The sequence below is a fragment of the Oreochromis niloticus genome, linkage group LG9, assembly GCF_001858045.2.
Source record: "Oreochromis niloticus isolate F11D_XX linkage group LG9, O_niloticus_UMD_NMBU, whole genome shotgun sequence".
NCBI lineage: Eukaryota > Metazoa > Chordata > Actinopteri > Cichliformes > Cichlidae > Oreochromis > Oreochromis niloticus.
Window position 1 is genome coordinate 23,216,206 of NC_031974.2, and position 20,164 is coordinate 23,236,369.

A 20,164-nucleotide genomic window follows, 5' to 3' on the forward strand; every position below is an offset into this window, starting at 1 on the left:
TGTTGTTTTTTACCTCTGACTTTTTACTCCTTACAATTTCAGGAGACAGAAGGTTTTTAATCAGATGCTACATTTGATAGTTTTGGGTGTGGAAGAGGAGTCATTCATTTCTTCCCCATCATTCTGCTTCTGAATGAGAGTTAATTTATACCATCTGCAAAATACAGCTGCCAACTTCAGCAGCAGACAGGGCATCGATAAGGGGAGAGAACATGGGGGACAGAGATGGAGGACAAGGAAGAAAAGCAGAGAAGTCTATTAGGATCCACAAATGGCACACACCTACAGAAATTTGCTTTCAGAGAAAGTTGTAAAAGGCACACAGACACCTACACAAAATCACTTTTCAAGGAACTTCTATAAGTGTTGGAGAGTGTCAAAGTGTAAAGAATATGCACAGTCAATATCCAGAGCCGTAGTCAAGCTTAGTGAGCACACACAAGCAAAAGGAAAGTTTTCAGCTCACTCTAAAGGCCAATGAAGTGCACTCAAACTGCACAGAAAGGGAGTCTGGAGAATAACCATCAGTCTAGAGGATAGAATATATTACCCTCTCGGCTCTGTAAAAGACCTTGTTTCTTTCAAATACACAAACTGCTTCCATCAGTTGTGAACCTTTGATAACCCAAGTAGTTTATGGATACTGTCAGCTCACATTCAACAAACTCAAAGCAAGATGCACACGCGGTAGTTCAACAGCATGAGGGAAGAGGTGGTGTTGTGTTTTCTAGATGAGAAGGAGGAACAAAAGACAAAATGATAATGATGAGGGCTATAACTACAACAAAGACTGGGAATATGCTATATATAGTTAGTCTACTATCTCATGTTTTCCATTCATTTACTATATGCTATGGAAGTTTAACCATTTGTCTCCACAAAAATGTCAAAGCAAAAAATAGACCCACATTTTCATATAGATTACAACCATATTAAATGTTCCTTGCATGCATTATTACAGTCTATTATTTTAAGTTAAGAAAAGAAAGAAAAGTAGGAGAATATCCAAAAAATGTAATAAGTACTAAAAGCAATCAGAGCTCTCCATAGCAATAATAACTAAAGGGTAATAAAAGCACCAGGATAATTGCAAAATCAAGGTGAAAGATTGATCTAATTTCACTTTATTTAAACAGCATCCAGCAAGCAGCTACAAATCAAAAGTTCTGTTCATTTAAGTCTTGTCTTGACTTAAGTCAACCAGCAGGATCTCGGGGAATATAGCACACTGGAATATTTTAAACATCCTCCCAGCTCCCATGAGATGTTTTTCTGTGACTGCAGAATCACTTAACATCATTTTAGCCTGTGGCTTTTGTTCTCACTCAGTTTGTATTGTGTTTTTCTGGCTATAAAGAATATAAACTCCTTGCCAGCTCATTACACAAAAGACCGTAATCTATCACTGATAGAATGTAATTTGAAAAGATTAAATTGGCTAGATTCTAAACAGACGGAATAATACAAAGCAGAAAAGATTAATTGGATACTGGTTGTTTAGAACAGCAAATATAATCAAACTCATTATTGGTGGAATCACTAAATCGGGACATCAATCAAGGATAAGGCAAAACATGATAAACCAGATTATAAATTAACAGGAAAAGTTGCATTTCCAGGGCTTATTCCAGAAACAGAACAGGACATTAAATCCAGCTAAATGAAAATATGTGGGAAACTGATTGCAGAGCAACTCAGGAATAGGTAATTTGGTCTCTGTGGAGCCCTCCTGAGGCAAGTTAAGATATGATGCAACCCGGTGCAAAACATTGAGAGAAACTCAAATGGCTTCAACTGAGGCAGCCAGGGAGCCATCGAATCTAAAAATTTTAACATAAGATAGCCAGCTGACATCCTTCTGAGAATGCAAAAGAAATCTGCATGAAGAACATTTCCTGTTGAGCTTCCTCAATGATGTACATTCAGCTTTTTATCAACTTAAACAGGATAACTTTAAAAGGATGATCCCCAAAATGTAGACCTCTGCTATTCAAATACTGAGTGTGGACTTAATTTGAAAAATGTGTGACAGTAATAAAACCTTGCGAAAAATTGAGAAGAATATTTCAACACTGGACACACATTTTTTAGAGTCAGCTTCATGCTGAAAATATATTAAAACTAGTCTGGAGGACTACTGTAAACTTATATGAATGTTCATGGTAAAGGACCCCATGAACAGAAATATTCCTGGGTACTTCACCGTTTTTGGACAGAGAAGTAACCTGGGATAAGAGAGAAGGGTCCGGCAGTGACAATAAGTGTAGTAGCACTGCAATCATGTTCAAGATCTTTCATTATATGCAGGTCACAGGAGGAAAAGTTCACTTATGCTAAAACAGTATCAGGACTACAGGAATACAAGCTTTAATACTATGTGTCTTGACGAAACCTCAGTGTCTTTAATAAATATTGCAGTGAATCTGCACCCGCAGTGAGTTTGGCTTTTTTAATGTATCTCTGTGGGGAAAGTTGCACCTACTTTTTTCTGTGATCAACACACATGAGCTTCTAGCAGACCCCCGATGTTTTTAAAAAACAAACAAACAAAAAAACTTATAATTAGATGTAGAGCAAAAAGTATACTGTATGTCCTCTTAGTTGAACTCAAGTTAGGTCATGCTGAATCGTTACCTTAATTTACACTCAAATTGTGACAGGAAGTGCTTTTTCAAGTCTGTGAGCATGTGGAATAAACCTCAAACCAATACTATTGAGAAAATGTTTAGATCCACCTTTAAATTTTATTAAAGCCATTGATGTATTTTGTTAAACCTGTTGGTTTGAGTTAATGCGGACAAGTATTGCAATTGTAATAATGACACTGACAGATGTAAAATGGACAGTGGGAGTCATTTTTGACTGATACATTTTAGGTCCTATATAATTTCTATGGGAATATAAAATTTGGGTCTTTATAGACACAGGGCAGGACACAGGTATATACAATGTGATTAAAAAATCCATAATTGTAATTAATTCTCTCATGTGTTGTTTGTATATTTGCTGTTTCACAGTGAGTGGTAAATGATCTAATTTTTGCTGCCACTTAAGCATCAAATATTTCATTAAGCTACAGGTATCATGCTATGTAGTGGTATTGTGTTGTGCGTTTAATGCGCTGTTTTGTTTCTTCCGTGTGTAAATAGGTAGCATTATAATTATACCAGCAACAGCTGTTGTTCTGTGAATATATACTTGAGAAAAATCATATGTTCACCCAGTTAGTTTCCTCTGGCAGCTTTCAGAGCATAAAGAGAACCATAAAATGTTCAGAAGCACCATCGGCTACAACTCAGATCATTGTGTTTCACAAATTTCCAATTTGTGGTGAACTAATTGGAACAGATAGCAGCAAGAAGACCTAACTAAGCATTTAAAAGTCTTTACCCTTACTTAATAGCGTGTTATTCAACCTCCCAACTCCTTGCTGGTGTCTCCTAAATGAAACCTAAGCCAGCACACCAGAGTGAGAAACGTGTGTGTAAGGCATGAGGGTGGGTGTGCCATAATGGGAGCAGAACTGGTCAGTTACTGGAGCAAATTACAGGCAAAAAACATAAACTTAGACAAACACAGGCATGTTAACATAAAGCAGACAGAGTGTGATCTCTAAAGAGTCATTCTGAATTAGTGCTAAAGTTTCCAGTACAGTACATAACTAGTACAGAGCTTTTTATGTAAATGCAATTGAGTAGTTACTGTGAGAACATTCAGCACTATGGAGATACAGTTCATCCCCACAGCTCTGCTAGACATCGGTGTGAGCAGCTCTGCAGCAGGAGACTGTGTTCCTCTAAGCAGAAAATCTACAGTAAATCCAGCTGCATTAAAAACTGATGGTCAAGTGTTTTGATTATTTTTTTAAGGACTATATTTACTGACAATCTAATACAAGCACAAAACCTTCTTTTAGCATTAAAAGACTACTGTTGGGATTTTTCTAAACATTTATTTTTAACTTTACTGCACATGTACTTGCAGAAGTGTCCCTTTCAGAGGCACAAAATGTTGGGAGGAGAGTATTTGAATGAATCACAGACAAATTATTTACTAAGGTTTGCACCAAGGGATTTATTGGCAACTGCATCAAATTTAACTCTGAAAAATGTCTTATTTTGCGTATGACGAGACGGTGTGATAATTTCTGCTAGAAGTGTCAACTCATCTGGATTGCCAGAGGGAGATGTTATCAGAACAAGTGTATGATTGGCATCAGCGGATTGCTCAAGCTGTCAGCACACCAAAACTCTAGGCTCTTCAGTGAGCTCTCCACTGTTTAGAGCTCAGCCCCGCATGTTTCTGGTCCTCAGTAACGCTGATATGTTTATGTAAAATAGCAGAACTTAACTTCATGTGAAGCATCAGAGGGAGAGGGAGAATCCCAATACAAGATCCATACAGAGCTGTGTGGTGTTTTGGATAACACAGACAGCCATGTTACTTTTTACAGTAGTGAATGGGTTTGTAGTGTTTCAGGTTTTTAGTCACAGAGATCCGTCATGTAGTGGTTTCTTTGTGTATTTTGATTTTTCTTCCTCTTATTTCTGATTATTTTACAGCTCTCTATCTTGCTACTCGTGGACCAGATCAGAAGTATGTTGGATTTATGTAAAATCTGACAATATGTAAAATTAACTTTAATTAAATACCTGCAGCCTTGCATGCCATGCAGATAAAATTACCAGTGTGCACACTTATGCATGTAGCAAAGGAGCAGTAACTTTATTAACACATGTACAGCTCAGGATCTGAGGATAAATAAAGTTTTGTGGGTTTTCTTTACAAATCTTACAGGACAGCTGTATACTGACAGTTTTCAGTTTTATGCAGTGAAATAGTTTGTTGAAAGCAGCACTCTACTGGATTAATCCTGCACTACACCTGAGCTGTCAGATTTACCCAGAGATCACACACACTTATCCGTACAGAGTCCTCAGCTATTCCTAACAGAAGACTTCGCCTTTATATCAAAACATATCCATTCTCCTTCAGCTGCGTTTCCTTGATCTGAACTGCCATGTTGTTTTTCTGGAGAAAACCTGTATTATAACGTATTATTTTGGTAACCAGATTACCCTCACTCTTGTTATTTATTACTGAAATGAACTGCCTTTGTCTTTGCTTATAAATCTGGGCCTATGCATGTAAAAGGTCTAGTTAAAAGAGTTGGATTGTAGTGTAGGTATTTTTTTAAACCACTGCACTTTATCAATGGTGCATTAGCATTTGTGCGTATTAGTGATTGCTGAGGTTTCTTTCTAATATTGTAGGGTCTTTTTCCGCCTTGAGGCGACTGTTGTTGTGAATTGGCGCTGTATAAATAACACTGAATTGAATTGAACTGAATCAGTAAAGATGAATGGATCTGACAAAATCAGGTGTGCTCCAATGAGTCAGCAATGAGAGCACAGAGATAAATGTAGTCAATCCAACTTCTATCTAATGTGCTGCTATGTAGCGCTGATTAGAGCTGTTGTCAGATAAAACTTATTGTTTCCTATTCCCTTTTAATGACTGAACAATTCATTTGTAAAACATTTGTTTTTCTCAGGGGAGGAGATTTTAGAAATGTTGCACTGCAGAAATAAGACTTCAACAACGGCTACAAGTCTGTGATTTATCCTTCTTATGGGTAACTTCTACTACATTTGCTCTCCCAATGGGAGGAGGAAGAGCTGGGTTCAAATCTAGTCTGCTGCAGGAATCTGACTAAACACTGCACGGTTCACTGATTCAGTAATGTGAAAGCACTGAGAGGTTTTCTGGTCTGGGGAAAAAAAACACACACACAAATGAATGCCATTTGCAAAGGGAAAAAAAAGCTTAAATTGCTATCAGCACTTGTCCTTGACTCGGTAAGGGTAAATGGAATATTTTGTGGTATTAAATTAAGGAGAACTTCAGAGTCAATGCAGATTGGCAAAATGATAAATCTATGGTGTATTGCACTTGCTGATGAGCCAAATCCAAATGAAACAGCATTCCATTACACAATGGAATAAGTACAGTGCACTTAGTATGAACTTCACTTCACTCAAGAATATCTTTCCATTGTGAAGAGAAACACATATTTTTGTGCCTTATAAGTTGCCTAAAACATAAATAAAGTGCTAAATATATAAATCAAGAGGTATAAAGATCAATCTGTACAAAGTTACACAACATACGTACATAGCAAATCTCTTGTGTACTTCCTATTCTTGCTTTCTCTCACCTCTTCTCAATCTAACATATCAAAGATTAAAATATATTTGCATTGCACTTATTTCCCCTCATCATCACCTAAACCAAACCTGGAGCTGTTTCATCTACCATCCCCTACTTATATATGATTTTCCTGCTCTTTTTTAAACAAAACCATGCAGCATCATTGCCTGCCCTCCTGCAGCAATGCAGTTACCACTCCACCCCTCCTTCGTCAAGTAACGGCCATGATTTTAATGATATTTTCCACTGTGTCTACACTAGCTGTAGCTCTTGCTCCATAATCTCCATTACTTCCATCCATTAAACTCTTGCATTCCCTTGGAACCAATCAATTGTTGCTTTCTTTTAAACACTTTATAACAGTGGGGTGCTGCTATATAACAGCAACAACTTTATGAGCTGCCTTATATTAGAGCTGTTTATCGACAACAAAGTTGCAATTTGGCCTTTTTAACAAAGTTTTACATAAAAAAGGCTTAACATAGTTCAGCACGTACATTTACGGTACATGGAGGACTTCCTACCTGCTCTTTGACAGAGGCAAGGATAGAGGAGGTTGTCTCTGTCTCGGACCTGTCTCCATTGGAGGATGGCATCACAGGGGGAACCATGGCCCCCTTCTCCTGCTCTGCAGGCTGCTCCGGCACTGGCATGGCTAATATTAACACACATATATAGAAAATGATGTGACAAAACAGTACGAAAAATATGTCTCATTTACATGTTCTTCTTTTTTTTTTTTTTAAATGACTTGATTTTAAGTGTCAAGAAAGTCAACTTTACAACTTTACAAGGGCAATTCATTAAATAAAAAATCAATATATTGATTTTTTATTTCTTATTTCTTCACATAAAATGTTACTTAGATATTCTTTATAGATGTAACACAGCAGAGGAAGAATACAGATTGTGCATTTTGCAATATAACCAAAAAAAACATACAGATTGCAGACAGAATCCTTGGTTTTCTGTTTATACTTTGTGTACCACTGCTTCTAAAACATTTTGCATTACATTGGAGATTATGTATCGGAATTTCAGGAGCGGGACCACGCCTCCAAACACACTCCTTCCGGTTGTCATCTATATAGGTTCCCCCAGTCTGCAAGCTGTTGATTCTCGTTTACGTGCCCCACCCTCCCTCCCTCCTTGTTCTCAATTCTTTTACTTCTTCACTTCTATTTAGTGCATGGGGCTCTGCCAGGCCCGGGAGCCGTCGCCAGTCCCCTTCGAGGCCCTCCCCAAACCGCAGCTTAATTCATGTTTAAGCATTCACCTTTACCTACTAAAACGCTGTCATACCTAAAATGAGGACGTGGGCCCAGCTACTGAATGAAAGTTTGTGAACCACATAACCACAGTGCCATACCTTTTCACTGTTCATTGCTGAAAATAGGTTACTGAGTTTCTGTCTACACTGCTCAAAAAATTAGGATCAGGGATTAGGGAATCCTAATATCACACATCAGATCCTGACGAACTAAATATTAAAGTAAAACATTTTTATTTATACATACTGTTCAATTTGTTAAAAACAAAACTATATATGATCATTAGAAACCATTATTATCAACTGTTTGATGGCAGGATTGAAAAATCACTTCAAAAATTAAAAAACTGAAATCACAGGCTGATTCAACTTGTATCCCAATGTCGATCAGTAGTGTTCGTGGCTCTTCATAGACACTTTGGCAATGAGCCCAAGTGTTGTCCTTCAGGCGGAACCCAGAGCTCACTGCAACCATATAAGACAATAAGTCTGAGGATCTTATCCTGGTACCTAATAGCAGTCAGGACACTATTGGATATCACTCTCCACATTATCACTGATCCACGGTCAAACCAGCCATGCTCGTCATAGTATCCCCAGATTCTTTTACGTCCATCACATTTGCTCAGTGTGAAACTTCTCTCGTCTGTACAGAGAATGTGCACCAGTGCTGGACCTCCCGGTTCTGGTGTTCACTGGTAAAAGCCAATCAAGCTGCACGGTGTGCATAGTGAGCACCAATCCCACTAAAAGACATCGGGACCTCAAAACACCTTCATGCAGTGTGTTTCTTGGGATTTTGGTCAGAAAAGTGCACATGAGTAGCTTTCAGGAAGTTAACTTTGCAGGGTTCTGGTAGTGCTTCTGTTCCGCCTCAGACAAAAGAGAAGATACCAGTCCTGCTCTTCCACCCTCTTGAGACTATTCTGGAAGACTCAGCAAACAATCTCCTGATGGCACATACACATGGGTCATCTCAGAGGAGCTGAACTATTTGTGCAACCTCAATGGGCTTCAGGTAACCTCTCACCTCCTACCAGTTATTACAAAAACAGTAAAAGAGCAAAACATAGGAAACAGTAAGGAGAGATAAGGAGTAGACAACGGTCTGTGGCCACCACCTACAAAACCAATGCAATTTTGAGGGTTGTCTTGTTGTCTTTTCAATGCAACTGTTACCACTTTCATCTAAACAAGTGAAATGGATTCACAATCATCTTTTGTTATATACAGACTTCAACTATCTATAAAATACTGTTGTTTTCTTCTCTTATAAGAAGATTGGAGAATCTAATTCAGTTAAAACATTACTTTGAACGTGCCAGCCAGTCAGTCATCGTGAGCACAATACTGGAGGACAGACTGGATGTTTGTGGTGTGAGAGAAAAAATACTAAAAGCAGACTTAATTTACAAAAACAAAACATAAAGCAAATAAATCTCAAACAAGCACAAACACAGTTGGATTTGCCACTTCCACTATGTTACTTCACAAACACAGGGTCTTGTAGACTGAGTAATGAATGTATTCAATTGGAAAAGACACGCATCGTTCATCAAACACCACCTTGACAACTAGCTCGACAAAGTTAGCATGAGTCGTGCATGGGTTTTTTTGTTTGTTTGTTTTCAACCAGCATTCATCTTAAGCCCAGGAAGTAATAATAGATGCATCAACATCACTTCTAAATGAAGCCATCTATAATATGAAAGCAATATTTTAACAACGACACCTTGCACTATTAACATGCTAATATGTTTTCTGTTCCATGCCCTAATAATTTAGCCTTGTATTTTACCTGAGCAGAGAAACGACAAGTTAAAGACTTCCTGTCATGCATTACTAACACTTTCTGTCAGCATTTCTGTGACCACCATTTTCCATGAAAATCAGTGTCACAAAATCAATTTTCATTTTTTTGCGCATGACATGAGAAACTTTTCTTTGGTCCGTTCTGACTGGGCACTAAAAGAAAAGGAACAAATTCACTTTCTGCGTAAAGTACACAGTGTGGCAGGCCAGGGTATACACAATATTGTGCCCAACCACCAGACACACAAATGTGAAAGAAAATTCAGGAGACGAACAGCTCAGTTTCAAGCAATACAAGCAAGCAGTAGAAAATCAATATCGAAAATGAAACACAATGAAATCACCTTATTTCTAATTAACTGTAAAGGTTTTAAATCATCAATCAAACATCTGCGCATTTTTCCTGTCTGAGCTGAAAGTACATGGCGAGAGAAAGAAAGAGAAAGTGTCTTAGAAATCAGGAAATTGGTTGGCAAGTTTTAGAGTGTTTTAGAGACCATGGGGACAGGATTTTGTCAATACAGAAGCCCAGACTTCAGTAGGAGACTAAATAATGAACTGCCTGAATGTGGGATTAAATAATGGAGTCTCTTACTTTACAGTTTCCTGCTAGTCTCAGGCATTTAACATTTGATCTGGGGATTTAAATTCATGCCTCTAATTTTAGTTACAGGGTCTGCATGTACATTTCTGCAGCTTGGATTCTGTCATAGATTTTAAAAATGTGTGATATGTTTTTTAGAAGTGTTCATCCAAAAGATAGAATGAGACAAAGAGAATTAGAGTCAAGCGCGTCAGCTACCTTACAGAGACATTACCTCAAGGAGGATCTAGACAGTGTGCAAAGCAAACTTCCACTCATTCTATTAGCCAGTCAGCTAGCCATCAGACAGACAGCCGGCTAGACAGGGTGGTGTCTGTAAATAAAAGATGCTAGTGAGATGCCCTGCAGATGGTAATTTTCACTCTCACTGACAAATACCACTTCTGTGTCTGGCATCTCCCCTCCTGAGTGGAGATGAGTCACTGGAGTTTGGCTCCTGAGCAACCAGAACCCCAGCAAAGACCATTTTACACGCGCTGGCTGACTGCCGCAATTTCTCTTGAATGCGCCAGCCAAATGTGCAAGTCAGTGGGAAGAGGAAAGCCTCATCTCACCTTCTTTCTGAACTCATATAGATGTTTTTCTACTAGTAAACACCTCTAGCAATAAATTGGAGCTCCCAAATAACACAAAAGAATGAACATGAGTCCCATCAATAATTTGACATGTGGCTTCTTGGCCAACAGTTTGTGTGTTTGTGGTCAAGTTTTCCTTCCAAAAGCTATCCAGTTGTGTCTGTAGCAATATACTATAGTTTGAAATAGGCACAATACCCCTTTCTCATGGCAGGGAAATAACAGGTGTGACTAATAACATTAATGATGGTTTTATTCCATTTTGCTGTGCCAATAAGCAGTGCCAATGTGCCAACATGTATAATGCCAGAGGCCTGGCAGAGGCATACTGAAAAAATTGCAGCTGTTATTAGTTACACCTGTTTATTTACAAGTAATAATGTCTGCACCCACTGGTTTTGTGCTTTATAATACTTAGTACTGAGCCCGAATAAATGTACAGCAAAGGCTGATTGATTGTTTTTGCAGACAGAAATGAGTGTTGCCTTGCGGCATTAGCTCATCAGATATTCTCTTTGCAGTTTTTGACATAATATTCCCAATATACAAGAAACTAGCATATACAAACAAGCGCAATTAAATTAAATAGGCAAACACGCTTCCAAGTGACTTTGATAAGTCGTTTCTCATACAGCTGAATGACTGAAGTAAAAAAAAAAACCCAACTCTAAACAGCATACAGCACGGCACATAACAAAGACATTGCTGTGAACCTGTTATTGCCAGAGAAAGCCAGTAATCATGTATAGAGGAGGCACAAACTCTTTGTAATTAGTGTCCAGCAGGTGCTGTCTTCAGAAAATTGCAAAGGTGGCTCGCTGTATATTGGCTGCTGCAGAGATAATCCCAGAACACATTTGCCATCAAATGTCACAATACTCCACCATCCTATTCTATTCTTTCCAGGTATTGTCGCCAAGCACAGTCGAACTGCTACTGAATAGATGTGTGACACCCTGCGGGGTGGAATGTAACAGGAACCTCAGCTTAGAGGAAGCCTTTGTAGCTCTGGGGATGAATTTAATTGTAGCGCATTCTGACTGGTTTGAGCTGTGAGCTGTTTCGCAAAGAACTCAGAACTCAGAAGGAATGGTGGTATGACATTTCATTTGGCTCAGCCCGAGATAAGTAATGGAAAGCTCAGAAAAAGCCTTGTATGGTTGAGGACCCAGCATTTAATAATGATCTTTACAAAACAAAGTGTAAACAAGCTAAAGAAAAACTCAAAAAAACTACATCACATTTCATCTCGTCTATAATGTACGGTGTGCAAAAGAGCAGCTATGGAATTACTCAATGTGAAAACATGATTTGCAGCGTGCTAGTGCATCCTACTCTCAAATACCCAGGTTACCAAATGCCATTTCACAACTTTTCACCCTTAAAATGAAGTTTTTCTCTGTAAACCGATGTACTCACTTCAGATTGCTCAGTAAATAGAGTGTTTGCCCTATTATCGGAAGGTTGGGGGTTCAAATCCACCGAATGGCTACCCTGTGGTACCCCTAAGCAAGGTACCATCCCTACACGTTGCTCCCTGGGCACTGGATTAGTGGCTGCCCACTGCTTCACTGAGTGAATGGGTTAAACGCAGAGAGTAATTTTCACACAGGGGATTGATAAAGTATAGGGAAAAAGAAAAAAACATAAGGTCTTCTGATTTTTAGATTAGCTTACTACTCATTTTTTTCCTCACCAGCTAGTTGCCAGGATCACCCTGATTCCAAAGTGTCTGCGTGGGTAAATTTCCCCTGTTATGTTCATAGACAAAATGTTGGCAAATGTCTAAAAGTAGTGAATGGGTCCAAAGTGCATGCATCCTTCTTATACCCCTATCTGGTCTCTAAAAGGGGAATTTCATATATCTTCTATTACTCCTGGGGATTTTTTCTCTTCCCACTGTTGCCAAGTATTTGCTCACAGGGGCAATCTAAATGTTGGGTTTCTTTCTTTTTACATTAGAAGATAATGTGCCTTCAGGGATATGTTGTGGTGATTCGGTGCTATATAAATACAACTGAATTGACCTTGGCCTTTACTGTTTGCTCACAATTTTAAAAAAAAACTCCATACACAGGCAAAAAACACACCCATGCATATATAAACACAGAGGTGACTCACATTCTACGCTAGAGGAATTTGCAGTTTAGGCACTTCTGAGAGCTGTTCACACCTGCTCTGACCAAACAAAACACACTTCACATGTCCATGCCTACAAAATGACACATAAAGAGGCTTACACGTGTACTGTATGAACAAACCTTTCTCTGAGATCATCCCCTCTATGACTTTACATTAGCTGACTCCCTGATTTCATGATGTGTTGTTACATCCACTCTGCTATGCTCTCACTCTGACCTTATTATGTTTCTTTATCCTATTTTCAACCTTTTTTCTCTTCTACCTTTCCATTTTGAAATTGTGTAAGTTTATTTGACCTGTAATTTGGATCGAGCAGTGTCAACTGCTCCCTGTACAAAATGAAAATACATTTTCCCTTAACACTAATCTATAATGTTAGGAGAACAACAAACCAATTATTAATGTTAATGTTTTCAGTGTATCTCAAGCAAAGTAATCACAGTATTTTTTTCAGCTTTTTGGAAATTGCCTTTCGACTTCAATCTTACCATTAGCACTGTAAAAAAATACAATGAGATCATTTTTGCTAACGATGATGTTTTTCAAATTTCAGAACAAATTTTTTTATTTATTAACTTTGAAAAAAAATTGTAATCTATTTCTAGCTACTATTGATAATCAATAATAAGGACTTTTTTTTTCTTTTTTAGGTTCTATCTCCTGTTAAATCTCCAATTCAGGTCCCAAATAATGCATTGTGAACAGGAAGCCATTATCCCCCTCCGCATGTTTGAGTGGGTGGCTCCCCTAAGGAGCACAATCAAAAGCGTATCTCCTTCTCACATAAAATTACACTGTTGAAATATTTAAAGGGGCTGAAAAGCAATCTGTGTGTGGTGGCTTTTATTTGGTAGAGCTTGAATCCTTCAGCAGATCCAAGCTAAGACATTTAACTTCTATATTTCTCAGGGATGACACTGTATATATGCTAATAAAAAGCTTTAGAAGTAATAAACTAATAAAGTTAATGGACCATATGGGACTGGGAGAGCTTCAAAATTATATCAGAATATTCCAACAGAATTGGTGACAATGACATTTCTGACCAAAAGGTTCAATATCTGTAAGCAACTTTTGAACTTTTTTTCAATGCTTGCAGGCAACAGCATTTATAAATGTAAGTAAAGAGCTTTTTCCATCCTTATTTTTCAATGTCCTCCTTGTTGACAACACACTACCTAGGTGCTAGCGGCAGCAGCATAATAGTCAAGTTATAGTGACATAACAATATGCTCAATGAGACATCATAAGTCACATGTAAGTACAAAAGTATCCTGAGTAGTTTTTTCCTTTTAAATTTTAAGTAAAAGTATAACATAACTACTTTAGTTTAACAATACCAATAAAGTAAGTTAACTGTGTAACTTTTCATCATTCTCTACAGTATTATCATTTGACAGCAATCACTACTATCACACTTTCTCAAGTTTTGCCCTCACTAAGCAACCTGACTCTCGGAATTAAACATTTCCATGGTAACAGAATCTCCACCAATCAGTTTATTTCAATTTAGGAATGTAGGAAGATGGCAACATGGCTTTTTAAACTTTTTAAAATCATGGTTATAATCTTATGGCTCATAATCAAAATTCCTATGGAATATGTTTGTGACTGTAACTTCCCTCTTTCACTGTATTATTTGATATTTCAACATAAAAACAAAGTAAAAACTGTAAAACCATATGAACAAAACAACCATGAATGAAAAATGCAGTATATCTGTTTTTTCCTCATTTTATTAGTCCAGGGAGCATTTAGAGAAACTCAAATCAGAATCACAATCAACATACAGATTTTTTTAGTCCCATTGCTCCCATATAACAGCAATGAAACAATGTCAGTGAAGTTTCAAATTTGCAGCTGTACAAAATGTAATGCACCAACAAATCTTACATATGTTTCAGCCAAAGTAGTAGTTGTCATTGGTCTCATCGGTGAATGTACCATGTTGCTTGGCAACAACTAAAAATGACATCAAATGCACTTTTATAAGAAATACAACCAGAACACAGAATAGGAGGCTCTAGGGAGGAAGAAGTTATGAAGCAAGCCCGATGTTGCCTGTCAAGTACAAGATTTCCAGTTTCTTCCCCACACTTAGGAATGCAGCTTATTAATTTAACACTCAGTATCAGCAGATACATAAAGCTAATGTATCTTTTTTGTGACAGGAACAGATACACTGTGTCCCAGATACACAACAAAAATGTGTTTGATTAAGCAAAATATTTTATATAAATACATTTATTTATTCCCTGTTAGTGTTCTACTCTTATGTTTAATGTTCCTCTTATATTTAATCTTGCATTTTGTGTGTGTTGCATTTTACTGCTGTAGATGCTGAAAGTTGGCCTCATTTTAACTGCTTTATGTGCTATTAGGCAGTACAGTAAGGCCATATATTCCATCACATAACAAGCAATTAAGGCTGTCAGACACTTACAGTTAGGTAACAAGAAGAAAATGTGCCTCTGTATTAGTGTAGGTAAGGTTGCAAAAATGGAAAAACTCAATTAGCCTACCTACAGTTTATGGTTAAGTACAGTACTTGAGAAACATACAACTACTAAAACTAACTCACAGTAGCACTCCTTCACCACTTGCTCAAAGTACTTTCTTCTAACATTCCTAGTGTTTGCACTGTCACACCTGCACACTATCACTAATTAACAACCTGGATATAACCTGAAGACCAGCATAATTATGCTAGCACATATTTCTGTATGATAATATCACATAACCGTATTGATAATATCACTAATAACAACTGGAACTTACTTCCATGAGACATCCCAGTAAGACCTGTCATCAATACAACAGCTTCACTATTTCATTTTTGGAAAAATAGCAAAAGCCATTATAGCACAAGAAGCTAGTTATATCTGCTAGCCCTTCCAGGTCGAAACACGTAACAACAAATCATAGGCTACATTCATTTGAGCCCCACGGTGCTCAAATGCAAAACTGACACTACCTCGATCAATACAACCTGCTGCAGTTTCAGCTAAAGTCAGTAAGTTATTTTTAAGCTGTAAGTTCTTTGGAGCATCTGACTTATGCTAATTACCTACTCAAAACAGCTTGTAAAGCAGATGTATTTAATCAGTAACAATCATGGCTTTTAATGAAGGCTATACCCCAAATTTAGTCAGTAACAGTAGTAACAGACGTGCACTCTATAAATATACCCAATTTAAAAAAAAACAAACAAAAGAAGTCCATGGAAAAGTGCAAGTGCAATATCACTGAGAGATACTTGATAGATAGACATATAGACACTATGTATAGATAAACAGTGTCTACCATACAGACAATCAGAACAAGATGATTTTACAATCTATATAATGTAATCAATATAGTCTCTATTATAATGAGTCTTTTGCGTAAGTTCGGTAAGCAAGGTCTGTATTTACCCATCTGCCTGCTTTCCTAGGTGTTCAGGCTATTCAGTCTATTCTTTACATCACCTCCACTTTCCCCTGCTTTCAAACTGACATCATTACTCCGGTCCAGTCATTTTCTTGCCCACCTTCTGTGATCCAATCCAACTTATCTGTTAATCTGTCATTCAGGCATTCATGCAACCCGCCTCCTCCCCATCTTTGCCTCACCCTGGACTCTCAGAGCCCCATCCAAGCATCCAACTTCATATTCACCCCCACCGGCGTCTACACCCTGGGGGGTCCTGTCCTAATTCCTATCGTTTCTGGGTTTTCTTTCTGCTGTGATGTTTCATCTGGGTCTAATCATTATTCCAATTCTGCATCTCAATAAATCATTTTCATTTTCAAAACGTCATCTCATTTTTGAACTTCCATTCAAAAAGTGGTAAATCCTCTCATGGAATGCTAAGTAAAAAGTCTTAATGGGGTTTTTTTTTAGGTATTATGATGTAGTAATGCTAGTGGTAAATAATTTCCTTATTAGATATTTGATATTAGGCATTGAGGAGAGGTATGTACATATTTTATTAGTAGGTTAAAAATTGAGTGCACTGTCTAGGCAATTTTATTAATGTACACCAATTATACATTAGCTATTTGCATTCATTATGTTTCAAGTGTCACTTCACCTACGCTGCCTCACCTCAGATGTATGCAAGGTCCTCACTCCATGCATCCATCTATCCATCCATCCATCTTCTTCTGCTTATCCGGGGCCGGGTCGCAGGGGCAGCAGCCCAAGCAGAGAAGCCCAGACCTCCCTCTCCCCAGCCACCTCCTCTAGCTTATCCGGGGGAACACCAAGGTCCTCACTCTAACTTTAAATATGGCATTTATTGACAATCCTCCATTAGCCCGGTCGTCATAGTGTGGACAAAACACTGCTGTCTGACGGTTTGCTAGAGTCTCTTTGAGAAGCTAATAACTCATCAGGGATCCAGGTTTAATAAACTGCTACTTTATTGTGTTATCTATGATATAATAGTGACTTAAAAGGCAAGTTAAAGTAGAAAATTAGGTTACACTAAAACAGTCCATATTCTGCAAACCTAAAGTAAGCTACAACACAAATATGAATTTAATTATTTTAAAAGGTTAAAGTTCAGTCTTGTCTAAAGTATGCTTCATAAAATTTCCAATTTTAAATTGAATGCAATAATTGCATCATGAAATTAGCACAAAAATCATCTTACAGTATCCCTTGGAACAGTTTTTTTCTTGCAAAGACAAAGACATTACTCACATACAGTGAACACTACACACCCTCTCTCTCTCCATGATCTGCCTGTAATCACCTCTCGTTTAATCTTGGGTGTAACCATCTGATCCATCGATAATTCATGCATGTTCCTGAGATACACAGATATAAGGGATTCACTAGAGTCAGGCTCACTTCAGTTGTTTTTTTTTGTATTGAATTATTCATGTCTGTAAAAAAATAAAAACAATGCTCGAGATGCTAGAAAATGAGATTTTATTCTCAAGAATAAGTGAGAGTCTGTCTTTTCACGTAAAAGGTAACTTGCCTTGCGGCTGCATTAAACCGTTGAGCAAGGAGGACCTGCCAGCTTTCTGTCTTTTGTCACGGATTACTCCTGAGAGGCTGTCGTCAAAATCAGATCTTTACCGCTGATGGTTTAGATAGCTGACTTTTATTCTGCTCTCAAGCACAAACCTGCTGTGCCGGATTTGAGATGTGCCATTTGAACCAGTCATTGTGAAACAGTGTCTAAAAAGCAACAAATACATCATAAGTGTAATTTTTTTAAATAAAGAAAAACAATATTATTTTCCATCACACCATACTCCTGATAGGTGATTCTAAGCCATTCTTTGGTTGCCTGTCACAGGCATTTATCTACTGTATTTGGGTATGCACGTATTAACGTGAACAAAGAGCAGCTGTCAGAATTAAGTGAATAATAACAATCCTCTTTTGAACTAATTCTTATTCAAAATGGGTTCTTGAGCCCACCCCCTGGAGGTAATAGCTTTAATAAGGAAAATAAACGTTTAAAAAAAATCCTGTTGTGTACTGGATACCATCAGTACTCCATCAGTATTTCCTTTGACATGCTTAAATTAGCCTGAGAGGAGCTAATACGCTGTGTCACATTTCAAAGACAAATGTTTCTAAAGTGGCTCAGTGTAACACGGCCATTCATGCATATTAGGCACAAAGCCATTCTCTGAATATTATTGTTCCTCTGGGGAGTCTCTTGACCCTGCAAGCAATCAAGGATTCAAAGAAAGAAACACACGTTTAACCCAACGCACGCACACACACACACACAAACACAAACAGGCTCATATGGGCACACAGCTGTTAATGACGTATTCCACTGGGTCTGTGTTTCATTGCTGTGAACCATGCACGTTTTATTGAAACTGACTTCTGCCAATCTGTTCATTCTTCTCAGAATTTTTAATACAACTATGCGACTATGGGACCTGTAGTGTGCTCTGAAACTGTTACTCACAGTCTGAATGTTGAATATGTAAGTTAGACTTGACAGAAATGTCTGACTTTGGGTGGTTTGAATACATTGTAACTCATTAGCTGTGTGCACCTTGCCAGCATCCTCAACAGCTCAAATAATAATCATCCCTAACATATGGCTAATAATGCTAATGTCATCAGAATGAGCCAAAGCTTGGAAAATGAAGAAATAATAATTATAATTTCCATACCCAATTTCCCCAGCCAATCACTCCTGACTTCCAAAGGCTGCTTTGCCTTTCAAAAATCATTCTCATAGTCTAGCACATATAAATGTCTTGGATGATTGATAGCTCTAATTTACCTCCATGTATCGTATAATATGAAACTCTGAATAATGCATAATTCAGTTAGCTGCGCTCAGAGACGGAGGGAGTGCACGTGACGTTGCAGGCATCAGACGAATGCACACACACAAGCTCACACACATATATGCACAGCTCATCACAACTGAGCGTAAACAGTTTTACAGGGTTAAATATGCAGACGCTTGTGGCTAAAAATAGGTACAGTATTCTCTTGTAAAGAATATTCTGAACTGAAAACATGCACTTCAAAACAAGACTAACAAATATAAATAGATGGTCTTACTACTGTTAACGTGAAAAAAAAAAGAAGAAAATATAGAGAAAGAGAGTCTTTCCCGGCTATCACGAGGAAAGGGGCGGGGTACACCGTGGAAATGGTCCCAGTATAACATAGGCTTGTGCCTCATAAGTAAAATCCCAAATAATACATCATAACACATAAATCCATATTTTATTCACAATGCTATGTAGAAACATCAAATCTCTACACTTAGAAAAATGTACCATTTCATGAAAAATATTAGCTAATTTTCAAATTGATAGCAGCGAAAAGTTTCAAAAAAGCATCCTCGTTTCTTTTAACAGTAGCCTAAAAACATTTGGGAAACGAGGAGACCGCTTCTTGGACTTTTTGGGAGATGAATGTTGTCCCAATCTTTTCTGATATAGGATTCTACCTGCTCAACAATCCTGAGTCTTCTTTGTCATGTTTGTTTTCTTTCATTATGCATCAAATTAATTCAGTTGTTAAAAGGTCTGGTCTATAGTCAGGCTGCTTCAACACCTGTACTCTTCCACAATGAAGCCATACTGTTTTAATAGATGCAGTATGAGGGTTAACATTGTCTTGGTCTTCTATGCTTGGGTCATCTTAACCTCCTAGGAACTGGTGTCCACATATGTGGACATCGCATTTTGGGTTGTCTAGAACAAAATACAAAATTTTGCTCTATAAGGGCCTGATATCTCTTACGAGGACATTATACTGCCACTGTTCTATTGAAATTTAAAACAAATGTCCTCATATGTGGATATCCAGCCCTTGTAGAGCAAAATCAGGTAAAAACACAATTCTTTGTTTTTACATTCATCACATCTCAATCAGCCCAAATAGCAAAGAGAAATTAAAAATGCATGCCATGAAATAGTTCGGGTCTAAGGAGGTTAAAGGGAATCCTGGTGGCACAAAGACAATTATAAAAAACTGACTAATGACTGAAACACTGCGCTATCAACAATGGTTCAGCAGATCCTGGTAATAGAAACACTCACATACAGACTGAAAGCGTCCCAGTCTACA

At 37.8% G+C, this 20,164-nt stretch overlaps 1 protein-coding gene across 1 annotated transcript in view; it reads right to left on the reverse strand.

The window, feature by feature from the left end:
• The window catches only part of ctnnd2a (catenin (cadherin-associated protein), delta 2a), a 250,221-nt gene that overhangs the window by 206,307 nt on the left and 23,750 nt on the right, over positions 1-20,164 (reverse strand). Inside the window, 1 exon segment of the mRNA XM_025910444.1 lies at positions 6,735-6,865. Within this exon segment, the coding sequence (XP_025766229.1) occupies positions 6,735-6,863 (129 nt within the window). The 5' untranslated portion in view covers positions 6,864-6,865.